The 17,115-nt window shown below is 43.0% G+C and overlaps 1 protein-coding gene across 2 annotated transcripts in view; it reads right to left on the bottom strand.

Moving 5' to 3' along the window:
- myripb (myosin VIIA and Rab interacting protein b) overlaps positions 1-17,115 on the bottom strand; it is a 128,264-nt gene that overhangs the window by 52,390 nt on the left and 58,759 nt on the right. For both annotated transcript variants that reach the window (XM_082546504.1, XM_082546505.1), the window contains exon 3: positions 4,520-4,741. In XM_082546504.1, the coding sequence (XP_082402630.1) occupies positions 4,520-4,741 (222 nt within the window). The remainder of the gene's footprint in view (positions 1-4,519; positions 4,742-17,115) is intronic.

The following is a 17,115-nucleotide window of genomic DNA, read 5'->3' as shown; positions in this document are numbered from 1 at the left end:
CATCCTGCAGCAGCTGTATCACTATTTGTGGAGGAATTTCAATTTCAAATCTATGCAGTTATGAGTTAATCTATGTGAATTTCTGTGTATGCTGAAGGTGACAGATTTGCGATTTTCACCAGTCTGGAACAGTTAATTACACTATTATTACAAACCGATTGCATGTCATTGCCAACTTGACCAGATTGCAACACAAACTGAAAGGAGACCGTTCCATCTTACTGCAGTTTTATCGAGACCAAAAGTCTCTTTGAAGACTGACTGCAAGTGGTTGGAGACCCCCGTCTTTGAAACAACCATGTCAAAGGCAACAAGATTACAGCTTCTGTAATTTTGGTCATGCTGCCTCTCCAACTACTGCTTCCCCTAGTGTGTCTGTAGCATTAATGAGCTACGGTGTAGAGGGGCTGTTTAAGAAAATCAATTAAACAGTTACAAGATTGATTTGCCTTAAAAGCTGAAATGATTTCAATATGGGGCTTTGTGGTGAGAACAGCACGGCAGCGTGTCAGCACAAGGAGATTTAGGCAATCAATAAATAGTCTACAATACACAATGGAAGAATGGGCAGGTGGAATCAAATGGCAGAAACAGACTAGAGAATTTGTCAAATGTCACGATTTTAAAAGGATCTAAACATGCTACTGATGCAGTTAGATTTCTATGCAAATGCATTTTTATGCCATGAACAAAGTATTCACACGACGAGACCAGAGGCAGTAGCATCACATTCCTTTGGGTGAATCATCTGATCAGCACCCCTTCATCTCCTTTTAAATGAACCTATTGCTATGAGACTGACAACCTCTGTCAATCACAAATCTGAATCATTCAGATGTGGTGTGAACCATCAATATGGTTCTCGTTAGACATGAAAACAAACAGAAGGACCTCCCGGATTCACAAACAGCTTCTAGGACTGAACAGGGAGTGCTATTTGTAGCAGTGAGTGGATGTAACATATATGTGGATGTGTGAGGTTGCATGTTACCAGTAGCGACTACATGCTCTTTACGATGTACGATGCACAGCTAACGTCACATCGTAACTGCAGCAGCGCACATGGAAATGTCTGTTCAAGAGGACTCTGAGGTATATGTGCAGGGATCTGTTTGCGCTTGTTCTTGCTAATCTATAAGTTGCACAGTAAAATGATGTGCATCCATGCGTGATCTGATTAAAACATTAAAATTAATGGCAAAAAAACCAATTAATGTAAGTTTCAGCATGGCTTTCTGCTTCTCTGTGAATTCCTCATGCATGTGCTTGTGTGTAAGCCTCGCCTGTTTGCATGAGTGTTTGCGTACATGTACTGTACAGCGTAGCAGATGCCATAATCTCCTCAAAGTCATGCTTTAGGATGAGATTACGAAAACAGTACAAACATTTTGTCTGTTCGGTTTTTTTGTTTTGTTTTTTTGCAATTTCTGTGCAGACCAGCCCTCTGTGCATACACTGCCTGACAACTCTATATAGAGATGCACAGAGGAGCCCCTATAGTTTAAATGCAGGGAGTTGCAGTAGCTCTAATGTAAATGTGGAAAAGATGGATGAAAAGAGAATACTAAACTAAAAGCAAGAGAAGGCTGGGGGTAGCAGAGTAGCAAGTATTTTTTCCAAAGGCAGAGACAAAGAGAAAGCAACAAAGCGATTTGTGAGACACAGCAAAAGGAGAATTTACTTGCATTTCCACTCTTGAATAACTGGGACAGGTCATTTCCTCTTCTGTCATTCCTTTTTCATCCTTCTGCCCTCCCTTCTTCTTCCTCTCTCTTGACCTTACTTACTCCCTCTCTGCCCCTTTAACATTCTCACCAGTGCTTGGGTGAGAAACTTGAGCCGAAAGGAGAAAAAAAAAATTACTTTTCAGTTCCCGCTAAAATGTTTTGACTTCTCCGATAAAAACCACTGGTGTGTGGCAAGTGTGATTATACTATGTGTGAGCGGTTGTGTGTGTTTGAAGACCATGGGCCGAGGATGCCGTTAATTTAACCAGGCTGCAAAATGGTCATGCCTGTCCCATCCGTTCAGGAGGGGACAGATGCGTTTGGTGCGTGTGTGTATACATATATATATATATATGTGTATGTGTGTGAGTATATGCGTGTTTCACAAGGCTAGAAAGGTGTTATTACAAAGCTGCCGAATCACTGAGTCTTCTCTACAGATACCATCTGCCATCGACACGCAACCATTTCTGTGGTTGCCCTGAAACATTTATGCAACCCATTACAACATCTATGTCAACCAGTCCTGCTCACACTTGATTAACAAACATAACCGATGCACGTCCTCATGTCTGCTTGCATGCGAGCATAAGTCTGCCTGGATATACATGCATACATTCTAATAGGCATCCATGTGTGAGTGGGTGACTTTAGCCTCTGAGTGCGTCCATGTGTGCAATGATTACAAATCTGCTTTCCGTAGTTGGATCACACTTGTGGGCAGCGTGGCCACGCCACTGTGAATGTTGATGGACAGCCGGTGAATGCGAGTGAGAGCATTTGGCGGTTTGTTTCCTTTGCGAACAGATTTTGCATTTAACCAGAAATGGTTCAAAAAGAGACAAAACCCATGAAGTTTTTTCAACTCGTGAGTTTGACTAACACTGTATTTCATTCGATGTTTTCTCTAATGAAAATAGTGTTGATGAGGAGGTAAGTTGCATCGAACCGGTGCATTTCTTGCAATCGTAACTAATAGCTATTTCTGAAAATCAAATTCCAGCCTTCTCTTCCCAGTGAAAGCTGTTCCAAACGACATGACTCCACCCAGAGAGAGTAATTCATGCTAAAACCAGATTTAGGCTTGTTTAATGCGCTAATGAAAAGTGCTGTATTTATATGTAGCTGATAGACGGCAATGCTGTGACATCAGGTCCATCTGTGACTCAGTCTAAAGCTGTAATGAGAACATTACAGAGCCCCCAGCAGAGGTACACACACACACACACACACACACACACACACACACACACACGCATTCAAAAGGAAGACAGACAGAAAGAAGAAGAAGATGAGGGGGAGAGGTGATCGATGCAAATCTTGTCACCTCCTTTGACTACCATCACCTCTTTCCCTCCTTCTCCTCCTCTTCTTCGCTGCCTCTCCTGCTCCCACTCCTCCTTCTCCCTCCTGTCTCACACACCAGGACCGAGGGCAGCGGATCTAACTCAATACACCATGCAGCAAAAATCAATGACAGACAGAAAGAGACAGAGCTAGGCGACTGAGGGGATGAAATAAGGCGAGGGGCGGCGTAATTTTTTTTTTCGGCGGCTTTGTTGCGCTTTTAAATCCTGTCCACTCCTACTACCCTAACCCTAAACACACACACACACACACACACACACACACACACACACACACACACACACACACACACACTCTGAAAATGCTAAATGCAGCACATATACACATGCCTGCTGTTTTTTCTGGAGTGTTGCTAATATTACAACAAAAAAATTACACCTTTGAAGACATCACCTCATACAAAAGAAGCTTTTACAAGCTGATACTTAGAGCCTAAACACACACATATATATCATATCCCAAACCCCACTGAATCCACCACAAATGGACTCACACTTTGGCGTTGTATTTTCAACAACCTGCTCAGACACAGAGAGTTTAATATTCATCTAATGGCAAGTCGGGACACACGAATAACTCCCAAGGCTTTGGACAAAACTGCATGCATAAACAGCCCAAAACAGACACAGACACATACATATGCACACACAGCAGTCATTTGCAAATGCAATTGGCTCCGGCACGTTCCCCTGCATCACACGCTCCTGATTGTTTTGGTTTTTTTGTCCTTCAAATCACAAACATGCATTGATTCCTTTAAAACCCTGACTTTTTTGTTTGGGAGAAAAGCAGAAAGAAATCATTTATTTTACTGTAGAAATTGGGTCTTTTTATGTAAATGTGAAATCTGCTGGAGAAAAATGGACACGTGCCAATTTTCATCACCACTGCCTTGTTGTATCTCTATTACCAACAGTTCATATCAACAATCGTAACATTTATTTTATAACTTTTCTCCACCTTTTCATTAACTGCCCTGCACTTTTCCCCTTCATCACCATATTAAACATGCAGAAAAATGCAAATGGAAACAGGGATGTTTCAGTAAGAAAGGATTGGACAGTATGATGTTTAAAAAAGCAGCAAAACAAAAATCAGAAAAAGACTCAAAACACACCCATCCTTAAGGCACTGTCACCATCAAAGTCCACCTTTCCCTCTCGTTCATTCACTTTTCCCCATCTGTCTCCTTCAGAGTCAGTATTCCTACAGCCCTCTTCCTCACTTAATTTTCTTTTCTTCTTTCATAAATTCCCTCCCGTTTACCCCCCCATCAATTTTCCTCTTCCTTCAGTCTCCTCCAGCCAGCCAATTCATAGCTTCTCTCATATCTCTCACCCTCATTCATTCCACTGACCTAATCTCCCCTGCCTCTGCCTCTGCCCAGGGTGTGTATGTGAACGTGTCTGCGTGGAAACACTAACCTGCCCTTCTGGCACGCTGAGCAGAGCCACGCTTTGTCCCTCTTGCTGTAGGTGCAGCAGGTCTTGCAGACGTTGTACTGGCAGTCCGGGCACTGGCGCTTGGGGTTGAGCAGGAAGGTGAAGGGCGCGCAGCAGCGGATGCAGCAGTGCTCGTTGAAGCGGTGCTGCTTGGAGAGGATGGAGCATCTGCTGCCTTCCTCCGCCAGCTCCTGCTTCATCTCGCTGAAACCGGGAGAGCGAGAGGGAGAGAAAGCGAAAGAGAGAGAAAGAGAGAGAGAGAGATAGGATGAGGGGAGGGAGGGAGAGAGAGAGAGAGAGGGGGGATGTGAGCGCCTGGTTGAGAGGTAGGACGTGAAAACGGCGGAGGACGCCGCGATGCAGAGTGAATGAAAAAACTGTGGCAAATGAAAAATTGGGCGGTGGGGGGTGAACAAGGGAAGGGCAGAAGGGGTCAAGGGTTTGGTGAAAACACTCTGCTGCTCCATGTTTCTGCCTCAAACGCCTTCTCTTTCCCTTACGCCGATTTTGTGGAATTAACGTGATGGCTGACATTTCAATTTGCGAGGACCTGTCATGCCTTTTTTTTTTGCACTTCAGTCGGAACTCCGCTGAGGACAGCATGTCATGCGCATCCAAAGCATCAGATGAAACTGAATTGTAGTTTGTTAATCAAGATATTATGAGGTTTGGAATAATTACAATAAACTGGCTTAAATCGCAGTTAAGTTGAAGGTCAATACACACAAATTAGCCTGACTGGGAAAAAAGGAGCATAAATAGAAAGCCTCTGATGAGTTACTCAAACTAAGGTTTAAAATCACATAAGTGATGAACAAAGACTCGCTGATCACATCAGAGAACTGTTTCCACTGATCAGCAATTAGGAATTAGGCTAAAAAGTTGAACAAAACCAACTGAAAAAAACAAACAATAATCCACAGTCTCAGCTGACTCTGACAATCCTACAGCTTCCAAAAATTAAGTGAGACTAAATTTATATCCTTCACCTGTAGCTGGGTATTAAGCTTATGAGAGAGACAGTATAATACGGACTGTTAATCAGTGTTTTAACCAGCAAAGCATCTTTCCTATCCGAAGCCTCAAGTGTTCACATTAACTATGCACATGGGTTTACCTCTGCAGGATTTGTGCTTACTGGGCAAAATGCAAAATCAGCAGAGGCTACAATAAATTATGTAATGGTTCGCATTTGTATCATAAACACATCCTCATCATCATCATCATCATTCGATGTTGCACTTGTGTCAGCTATATTTAAAATGACCCTCAGTGAGAAGGAGAGCTCGAGTAAGAACACATTTATCCATGTTTACATCATCAGCCATCACTTGTCATTAGGCACGAGCGGCAGCTGAGATGCAGAGATCGAAATGTTGCTGCTGGCGAGGTGTGAAAGTGAGTTCAGCTTGAATAGGCAGCGGGTAAATTATTTAAAGCCTCTACCCTACCCTCAACCAGGTCACGGCCTACTGAGCTTACGCTGATCTCACAGATGCACACATGTGCATGGCAGATGGGGCTTATATGTGCATACCACAGGCGTTAGAAGTATTCTTTACGCCACAGAGTCAATCCTAACCAAACCACTAAGTCATACATGAAAAATTAAGTAGGGAGCAAAAAGTGTGGTGAATGCAGCATATTGCAAATTTCCTGTGTGTATTTTGTTGTGTCGAACCAGCGGGGACCCTGCACTCTCCTGCTTCCCTAAGTTATTAACGCTGCTCCTCGAGCAGATCTCCTCTGCCGCCTCGCTGATTGCTTTTCCTATGCATCATTAGACGTAGCATAATAACAAGACGAACCAACCATTTCATATACAGCACCATGTGAGAAAGAGGTAGGTTTGGGGTGACGAGCGTGGGCGTTGCATATGGACACGGACGTAAACAATTATATACAAAAAACGTATTCAAAAGAAGGCTTTCATAGTTTTGCAGCTGGCAAATATTGGTTGCACTCAAATTAAATGATAAATGAAAATATTCAAAACACATTTATGTGCGCAAAGAAAAGCAAGGGAAATATATGCAGAGAACATTAATATCTCAATAAGCTAAAGAGGCAATTGCCTGGAAATCATTTCCCTCAATCCTGATTATGATCAGGATCCATTTTGCCTTTCTGCTTTCGTGTTATGGGTTTAATGAGCAGCCCAGTTAGACTGCAGCTAGCTATAGCCATTTAATTAAATGATCGGGCAAATGTACACATATCCAAAGACAAAGAGTGCTCATCATGCCTGCTATCGCTTCACATTACCTCATTTCCCTGTTAATGAGACATGAAAACCTGTGCTCAGTGCAGAGTAATCGGTGTAGATACATGTGGGTCATCCAGGTATTAGCAAGGCACAATTGGCCTCAGTGAGAAATAACACAAGGCGCTCTCTATTCACAAAGCAGTGTTTTGAGTTACTGATTTTTAACAGGTGTTTGGCATACAGCTTATAATATAATAATAATGTGCTGGAAATATTATAGCATTACATTTTAAAGAATGCTCCAAAATTCCTGCTAACGGTTGATAGCTCAGGCATGCTAGAGTAAAAAAATAGAACTGCAAGCTCCTTGTGAAAGAAAAGAGGAACATCTGCCATTGCCTTGTGCTTGCATTTAATTACCAGCTCATTTTTGATCACAGGGTGGTTGGCAACCCGTCTCCAAACAGTCATGGTCCACCTCAGAGGATCACTCTCAGACAGACTGGCGAAAGTTTGCAAATAACCGCCATCTACTATATAAACACATGACACAACATGTTGCAGTCAGTCTTAGTCAGTCTGCAGCACTGAGAGCAACTTGTCTGAAACGAGTCTCTTTCAAATAGGACACTCTGGCTGCAGACTGGTTTATTAGTATTTGTTATTCGGTATATATGCCTATATAAAAGATTATCCTATATAAAGGATTTCTGTTTCAGATCTTTGGGTTTCTGACAACTCTGAATGTATGGAGTTAATGTGAAGGACGATGATAACAAATTTGCAATTTTCACAGGTTTATCATAATTAATTGCCATATTATCACAAACAGATTGCATATAATGGTCAACTGGACCCCATTCAGTGTCGTTGTCTTCTTCCAGTTGCTCCCTTTAAAAAAAACAACACACAAATGTGCGAAATAGTTAATAACTGGACTTTGTGGTAACACTGACATTTTCTTTTAACCCAACTCAGAGTACATTGCTTTTATACATCTTCTCTTGCGCTATGCAAAGAGATTTATCTCCTATATCGCAGTCTGAGACATTCTTGTTGATCTTTAATTGATTCACACAGAGATCTTTGGTTTAATAAGAGTGTTGTGCTTACAAAAAGCTCCATAAATAATTCAATAATGAGGGTGAACTGTTTAAAATTCACTCTTTTATCTTTAAAGGAGGATAAAATACTACATTTTTATTTATTAAATAAGGTCAGTCACTCATTAAAATTAATCGTATTTTGTCAATCAATATGTGTATTGCACTACTATAACAGAATGGGCTGAGAATGTTTGGGAAATGACAGTAACCATTAAATGAATTTAAAAACAATATTTATATAGTTACAGAGCCAAACTGTTGATTAACCGTCACATTTATCAATTTTACTTCATCTCGGCTCAGTTTATTTTAGAATAGAATAGAATAGAATAGAATAGAATTCAACTTTATTGTCATTGCACATGCACAGGTACAGGGCAACGAAATGCAGTTTGCATCCATCCAGAAGTGCTTAGTGATATAGATATATTACAATATATATTAGCAATAATATAGATATGTAAGTATATTACAGAAATGGGTCTATTATGTTATAATGTACACGGTATGAAGTATGTTGTGAATATTCTATAACTATAAGTATGTACAGGCTGTAGTGAGTACAAGCTATGTACAGGCTATGGACAGGATATAAATATGAAAAACTATACAGAATATGAAATAAATAACTTTACAGAAATCTGAGATATACAGCTATACAGAAATGGGAACTATGCAAGTTGTAAACAGTTGTAGGGTTAAAAATTATCGTATGTACAGAATGATTATTTACACAGAGCTATACAGTAGTGCAGTTAAGGTAAGTGAGGGTGTGGATAATTTCTACAGAGGCTATATAAAGTGCTAGTGGTTGTGAGTGGTGGTTCACTCCATGTTATTATTGTGTGTTTGAGGGTACAGTTGTCCATTGTGTGTGTGTGTGTATGTTCAGTCCATGAGTTAACGTGGGTCAGATGTCAGGAAGCAGAGTTCAGGAGTCTGACAGCTGTGGGGATGAAGCTGTTGGTCTTAGTCTGGAGTCCTCCTGTAGTCCACGATGAGCTCCTTGGTCTTCTCGGTGTTAAGACTGCCAGGTAGAGCAGGTTAACCACTAGCACTGTATTCACACCATCTCTGGGTTTCCTCGCTGCATTTGAAATGCGTATAATATAATTAATTACTGAAGCCTTCCTTAATGTCAACATGATTAACTGTAGCAGCTCTGCAAAGTTCTACAGGTGCTGAAAGTTTAAGGATGCCAAACTGTTAAATTAAAAACGATTGATTATGCAAATAAGTCGCTGCAGTGCACATGTTGACGGTGCCATGGGTTTAAGAGGGGGGAGAGAGCACACCCGCTGAATACTAATTTGTTTTGTAATCCAATACAGAAGAGTTGGGATGATATGTGGACCTAATGATGTTCAGGCTATTTCTGAAAATCTGTCACTCCCAGCAAATATTGTTTGTGCTGAAGATCTATTAACTCGAGTCTTTTTTTATCTCTTTCTCCTTTTCCATCAAGTCTGCCCTGCATCCCCTTCTCACTCACACTCCTAGTGTCTGTCAGCCATCCATTAACATAGTAATTTTCCCTCCGTTTCCACCTCTCCGTAATGTCCATTCCTCTCTCTCTCTTTCTGTCAGATGACACAGTCTCCCAGATGACAAACAGGCTGGCTTAGGCTTAAGTTTCTGGGTGATGTTGAATCATGTTATGATCAGATTTGTAATCTAGATAATGGCATTTTGCAGTCTGGCTGGAAAACAAAAACAATTGCGGTTTCTTTCTAAATGATGTATCGCCCTCTCAGCAGCTGTTCTCTTGCTCAGTGCAGAGCTCAAGAGTTATAGCTCTCAAAACAGTTGCACTGATGACCTAAGCCTGGCATCACAAATGCCCAAATGTGAATTACTCTGAAACCAGCTTTGATTTCCAAGGGGCATCGTCAGCAGGTAGCAGCCAAAATAGCTCTGGATGCAATTAAAGAGACCAAGAACCAGCACAAGGCTGAGTGGACATCCAGGAAGGTTTTGTCCAGGGCAGATAAAATACCAGTTTTCAAACTGGCCAGGAATCCAAGGGCTAATGACTAGCACACAAGTGAAAGTCACTGTGATTAATAAGGTGGATTAGCTGTGAAGAATCACTGTAAAGAATCACTACTGTCCATCCATCCTCTTCCGCTTACCTTTTTAGGGTCGCAGAGTGGGGGGGGAGCTGGAGCTTATCCCAGCTGTAGGGTGAGAGGCAGACAACAATTCGCACTCACATTCAGACATATGGGCAATTTAGTGTTACCAATTAACCTATCCCCACTAACTGCATGTCTTTGGACGCACAATCTGATATCCTCGTGTTCATCTGATGATGTGGGAACAACACCAACACGAGGATATCAGATCGGCTGTGGGAGGAAGCCAGAATACCCGGAGTGAACCTACGCAAATATCTATCTATCCATCGATATATATCATATATCTATATCTCATCAATCTATTCGAGTCGAATCACTTTCATTAGATACAGATATGGAAACACGTCTGTCAGCGTCAGCAACTGTGTTATAACTATAGTCATGTGAAAAAGTCAGGTTTGGTAGGACTCTATGCAGCCCTCTGAAAAACTGAGTCCACCTTTATTGCTTCTATAGGAATTAAGAGGGTAAGTAGCAGCAAAGTCCTGCTAATCAAATGACCTGGATTATGATCAAGTGTGACCACCTCTTTAAAAGCTTAGCCAAAACTGGGTCATGCAGCAAGACAAGGATCTCAAGCACAGCAGCAAATCTACAACAGAATGGCTGAAAAAAAAAAAGAAAAAGAATCAATGCATTGCAATGGTCCAGTCCAAAGTCCTGACCTCAACACCGAAGCAACAAAATTCCTCTCCAACGATGTGAGAGATTAATGAATTCATAGAGAAAAGTATAAATTCAAGTTATTGCTGCTGAACGATGGGTCAGTGCAGTTAGATTTTCTATAGATAGCATGGAGTCCTGTGTAAAGCTTCTGTTTCACATGACTGCATGCTGAACAGGCACACAATTAGCTAAATCCAAAGGTAATGAGTAAGTAGCATCAGAATAACTATCATGACAGTAAAACATATTACTAAGAACTTAAAAATCCCTCTTCATTCTAAACTTCAGGTTGCTGCATTTCTATACGAAGGCCAGGGAGACTCACCATCTCTGAATAAGGAATGGGATTTCATTTCTGAGCAAATATGGAGGGACTAGTGAAATCTGAAATGGCATAAATCGAAGCCTGCTTAAAGACCATGCAGGGTGTTTTTAAAGTTAATTCATCACTATAGAGATGCGCACTCAGCTAAAAACAAAATACAAGCACATAAGAGTACATAAATATTTGATATAACACACGGTAAAAAAAAAAAAAACTGGCATGCGCAGTGTGATTTTGGATAAATGGCACAACTTTAATACAATAGGGAAAAATGTGGCGGTAGCATGTCATAGGAAGGTGGGGGTCACATGTAGTGATACTGTTAAGTTCATGTTGGTATTGCTGAGCAAAGTGCCGCAGAGAAAATGAGCGTAAAATATACCACAGAGACTTTTATCAAATGTTTGATCTGCCTGCTGCAGCAGAAACCTGCAAAACCAGTATCTGCACTTCACCAGAATCCCAGTGACTCACACAGCCTGGGAGCAGAGGGATGTGAGCAAAGACTGGGGTGACAGGATAGTATTAGTGTAGCGAAACTGTATGTGTGCGTGTGTGTCTGTATTTATTGATCAGAGTATTTTCAAGTGTACAGCAGCTAAACGCTTTGATAACTGAACTCGAGACTTTTCTGAGCACTTAAGCTGCCTTCACTTCAAAGTGGAAAATACAAAATGTACTTTGACTTGTGTTTGGATGTTTACAAAACTCACACAGTGGGACCTGTGTCCCTTCTGTGGTCAAAAAGAAACGCTTCTCACTGCAAATCATAGAGTGTTCGACTGAACAATTGATTAAATTTAGCGGAAGGTGAAAATGAGGGCAAGGTTTAAGAATTGATGGTTTAGGTCAGTCTTCAGGAAATGAATGTAATCAATGTGATGTCCTTTCAACTAATGAAAGTGCGACTGGCTGCCTGTATGGACTCAGGCTTGAGTCAGGATCTCAGCTTGACATCCCCTCCTGATGTTATTCAGCCTGAAGTGACTTATCTACACACTAAATTCTTGCGCATGCACACACATTTCTGACTTTGAGCATGAACACCTGAAGCAAATTTTGGCTCGAATGAAGAGAAAAAAAAAAACTTTCCTTTGGACCCCGGCAGGATAAAGCTGATTTACACAGTTCATCTAACTTCAATGCCGGTTCCAAGAAACAGCAGCGAGTACCATAATCTCAACTCTTATTCTCCTCTGCAATGCAGTAGCAGACTGGCACATGGGTAATACAAATCAAGGTAGAGGAGTTGTGACATTCAGCTGTTGGGTTGCTGGCAAGCTGCTGATTGATGTGCAGGTGTGAAGAGGCTGGTGAGCTGAGATGAAATCATATAGCTTGCAGGCAGATGGCAGGGATCCCTATCATGTGCAAGTTAAAATATTAAAGTGTCAAATGAATAATCCACTGAAAAAAAAAATAACACATGCAGCCCTAGAACTTCAGGCTACAGAAGATGGAGTAAGCTCCAAAGTCTAACTGTTATTGAATAAAAATCAGAGTTACAAACCCTTTCACAATGTACCAAAACTCAGTACATTAGTCCATATCAGAGTACAAATGTTAACCTCATAGTGGCACTACACGAACCATCCAGTAACTAACAGTGTTGGGAAGGTTACTTTTAAAATGTATTCTGTATAAGGAGGACACTGGACTCAGCACATTCGGGTGAAGTTTCCCAACTTTACTTCGTTACCGGAAGATCCCCCCTACACAGCCTTATGGGTACAGTAGTCTTCCGCTACACCTCCTCCTTTTAGCTAAAGACATACTTCGTAACGACTCAAACAGTTCACAAGAACAGAAATGCGGAGCATCATCAAACGTGAAGATTATACACATCCCTCATTTGTTCACTTACATTTGAACGGAACACAGTATTGTAAGAATCTCTAACAGCCTAACCCAGCTTTGAATAGGGCATGCATGGATAACTACAGATAATTACACATCCAATCTTTCAGGAGGTCTCACCTCTCGACCAGATCTGGTAACAGTCCCTGTTGGTCTAAGGTGGCTCCTATTTCTCCTCAGAAAACCCCTGTCTGTCTCTACCACATAAGATCTGGGGGTATTGGCAGGTCTAACTACTGCTCCAGTGGTTCCTTCAGTAGTAATCCACACTTTCTGTACTGACGATAGATCCAGAAGCGGTCTGACTCTATGTCTGCGGTTGTAGTGTTTTGCCTGCTCACGCCTCCCCTCCTCATCTTTAATGCAAAAAGCCTGTAAGTCGGGCCACTTTGGCACCCGCTTTGCCGCTGCTTGTGGCAATGGTCTCCCCATGAGCAACTGTACCGGTGAGAACCCATGTTCCAGTGGGGTGGCCCTGTACGCTAGCAGTGCTCTGTTGTAGTCACAATACTTTTTCCACAGGTACCACATTGATGGTACGAACAGTGCGCTCTGCCTCCCCGTTGGCTTGGGGACCTGGGGCTGCTCATTTCATGTGTGAACTGCTACTCTTTAGCAAAGTGTTTGAACTGTTCTGATGAAAATTGCGGCCTGTTGTCCGATATCACAGTTTTGGCAACTCCATGTCTTGCAAAGGCCTCTTTTATAGCATTAATAGTGACCTCTGCTGATGTGTGTCTCAGTTCAGCTATCTCAATGTACCTTGAGAAAAAAATCAATCAGCAGGAAATGTTTCTTTGACCACTCGAACAGATCCATGCCTACTTTTTTCCATGGGCGGTCGGGAACAGGCGTTGCCAGCATTGGTTCACGGCACTGTAACCTGTGTTTTTGACATGTTTCGCACCTGTCTACCATCTGACCTATTTGGGTAGAGATGCCCGGCCACCACACGGACTCTTTTGCTCTGGCCCTGCATTTTGAAACGCCCTGGTGGCCTTCATGCAAACGTGACAAAACCTCTGCTCTCATTTGAGGTGGTATGACAAATCTCTCCCCTTTCATAAGAAGACCATGAACCACATTGAAGTCCATTCTGTATTGCCAGTACCCCCTTAACTCTGGATCTAGTTTACCTTTTTCTGGCCAGCCTGTCACACATTGATTCACCACCCTTCTACACAGGTCATCCATTTCCTGCGCCAACTTAATCTCCTCCAGCCTTTTATCTGTGGCTGGGAGATGGGAGATTACACAGTCCACGAAAACCTCCACCTCTTTTTCCAGCTGAAGATCCCCAGCAGAGGGAGGCCCGCCAGCGGTGCTCGTGAGAGGGCATCAGCGGTGACGAGGTTCTTCCCTGGAACATGGACCATGGTGAAAGAAAAGCGCAGCAGCCTGAGGCGGAATCTCAAAATGCGTGGAGGTAGGTCGTCCAGACCTCTTGTGCTCAGGAGAGGGACCAGGGGTTTGTGATCCGTGATTAGAGTGAACTGTAATCCCATGAGGTAAGATGACAGTCTTTCACACGCCCACGTTACAGCGAGCGCCTCCTTTTCTATTTGCACATAGCATCTCTCCATGTCTGTGAGACCTCTTGAGATTTATGTGACTGGTCGCCAGGAGTTGTCAGACTGTTTCTGAGTGAGAACAGCTCCAATACCGTATGGCGATGCATCTGCAGCGACTCGTGTATCTGCTGGGTTGGACTACTGAGCGAGCACTTCTGGAAAGCTTAGTATCCATTTTAGTCTTTGAAACACTGTTTCCTGTGGCTCCGCCCATATCCACTCGTTTCTGTCTTTTAGCAGTTCCTTTAACGGTATGGTGAGTGTGGCTAGTTGTGGCATGAACTTGGCAAGATAGTTGGCCATGCCCATGAGACGGCGCACATCTTCCACACTCTGAGGCTGTGGCAGCTGCTGGATTGCTGTTACCTTGTTGGGATCAGCCGCAATGCCGTTTGCTGACACTTTGTGTCCCACAAAGATTATTTGACTTTTAGCAAACTCATACTTCTCATTCAGAGTGAGACCTTCCTTCTGAAACTTTTGGAGCACACAGTGCAACCTCTGGTGGTGCTCCTGCCTGTCTCTGCCATATACAAGCACATCATCGGCGTGACAAATCACCCCTTCAAAATCTTCCAGCATCTGTGACATTCTCCTTTGGAAATGTTCCGGTGCCGATGCTATGCCAAAAGGAAGGCGGTTGAACTGAAACCTCCCAAAAGGCGTGATGAAGGTGGTGAGTGGCCTCGACTCTGGCGTGAGCGGAATTTGCCAGAATCCAGACCTGGCGTCGAGCTTCGTGAACACTTTAGCATCTTTCATCATTGCAGTGTTTGATCTACTGCTGGGAGGATGTGTTCAGGGGTGTGAGGTCCACACATATTCTGGGGGGCTTTTCTGCTGGTCTGGGGATCACTACCATGCCTGAACATCACTCTGTAGGCTCAGTGACTTTGGAGATAACTCCCATTTCTTCCATTCTGTGCAGCTCGTTTCTCACGGCATCTCTGAGGGGAAGAGGAACACGTCTTGAGGCGGATAGGGCTATTGGTACAGCTCCTTGCTCTATCTCAATGTGGTAAGGCTCCTTTGGCACGCCTAAACCTTTAAAATCATCTGGGTATGCTGCCCTGAAATCTGTCACCGATTCCATTACTGTGCTACTGCGACAGACCACAGCAAAGTGTCCTTTCTTCTGACATTTTCAACCCTGTACCTCTTTGGCTGGACATTCTTTCCATGAGCGTTTGTTCTTGCGACCACAGCAGCCACATTCCTTTTCACTTTGCTTGATTGGCTTTTGTTCTTTCTTCTGCCACGTCTGCGTTTTCCCACGTTTTGTATTTGTCCGTATTGTGTCCATGTTCAGTGTTTTCTCCGCTGCCGCGCTACTGTGAAGTATTGATTGTTGTTGTTCTTTACTGTTTCACTCTGCCTAACTCTCTCAATGGCTTTAGCAAGAGTCAACTCTGAGTCCATTTGCAGCTGCTCGGACAGTCTTTTGTCTTTTATGCCAACTACAATTCTGTCCCTTATGAGTTCGTCATTGAGTGCTCCAAATGCACAATTTTCTGCAAGTTTGTGCACGCAGTGATGAACGACTCTGTACTTTCACCATCCTGTTGCCGTCTGGAGTTAAACTGTGCTCTTTCAAAAATTATGTTATGTTTTCCTACATAATGTTTGTCAAATGCCTCTTTGACAGTTGCATATTTCTTTTTATCTACATCGCTCAGTGCTAAAACTGCCAAAACGTCATCAGCAGCATCTCCCACAGTGTACAGGAGTGCGTTAACCTGATACTCATCTGATTTATTGTCGAGAGCGGTTGCAATGTGAAATCTTTCGAACCTTCTGATCCACTTTGGCCAATCGGCAGGATGAGAAAAGTCAAATGTTTCTGGGGGAGTTATTTGTACTGTGGTCGCCATCGTGATGTGTGGATCCCTCGCGTTCAGAATCCAAGCTTTCCGGTGCGCCGACCCCGTCTCCTTCCTCCAACATGTAAGGGCTCGTACTCGACTGAGCGCGCGCATCTTGTTGCTAGCACTGTTAACCGCCTCGGCCACACTTCACCTGCATGCCGGTCTATTTCAGGTCACCAATGCGAAGACTTCTCTCGCAAATTAACTGCACTGTACTGTACTCGAAAATACCGTGGAGACCCACCGTTTGCACTTCTGACACCATGTACAAGGAGGACACTGGACTCAGCACGTTCGGGTGAAGTTTCCCAACTTTACTTTGTTACCAGAAGATTTCCCCCCCCCCCCACACACACAGCCTTATGGGTACAGTAGTCTCCCGCTACATATTCCACTACAGAATCAAACGTTTTTACAACTACATGAATGTACTATTGCTGTGTGATTTATTACTATTACTGAAGGCTACTCGCCATACCAATACCAACTAGATGTTTAAATCTTAATATAATGAGTAACAGTAGGGTGGACATTAGGTAAGGCTGCACTTTTTGCAGCAATCTCGTATAGAAAACTATTCCGCGCCTATATAAAACAGGTCCGCGGCTCCTAACCGTAGTAAAGGGCCCTGACTAATACGTCGGGTTCCGTGTCGGGCTACTCATATTCTGTATTTTAAATACGTAACACCCATCCATCCATTCACTTCCGCTTATCCTTTTCAGGGTCGCGGGGGGCCCTGGAGCCTATCCCAGCTGTCATAGGGCGAGAGGCGGGGTACACCCTGGACAGGTCGCCAGTCTGTCGCAAGGCCCAACAAAGGAGTGCACAAACGACCACACTT

This window comes from Aulonocara stuartgranti (assembly GCF_965226115.1).
Source record: "Aulonocara stuartgranti genome assembly, chromosome: 9".
NCBI lineage: Eukaryota > Metazoa > Chordata > Actinopteri > Cichliformes > Cichlidae > Aulonocara > Aulonocara stuartgranti.
The sequence above is the reverse complement of the archived record's forward strand: the minus strand, read 5'-3'. Positions and strand labels throughout refer to the sequence as shown.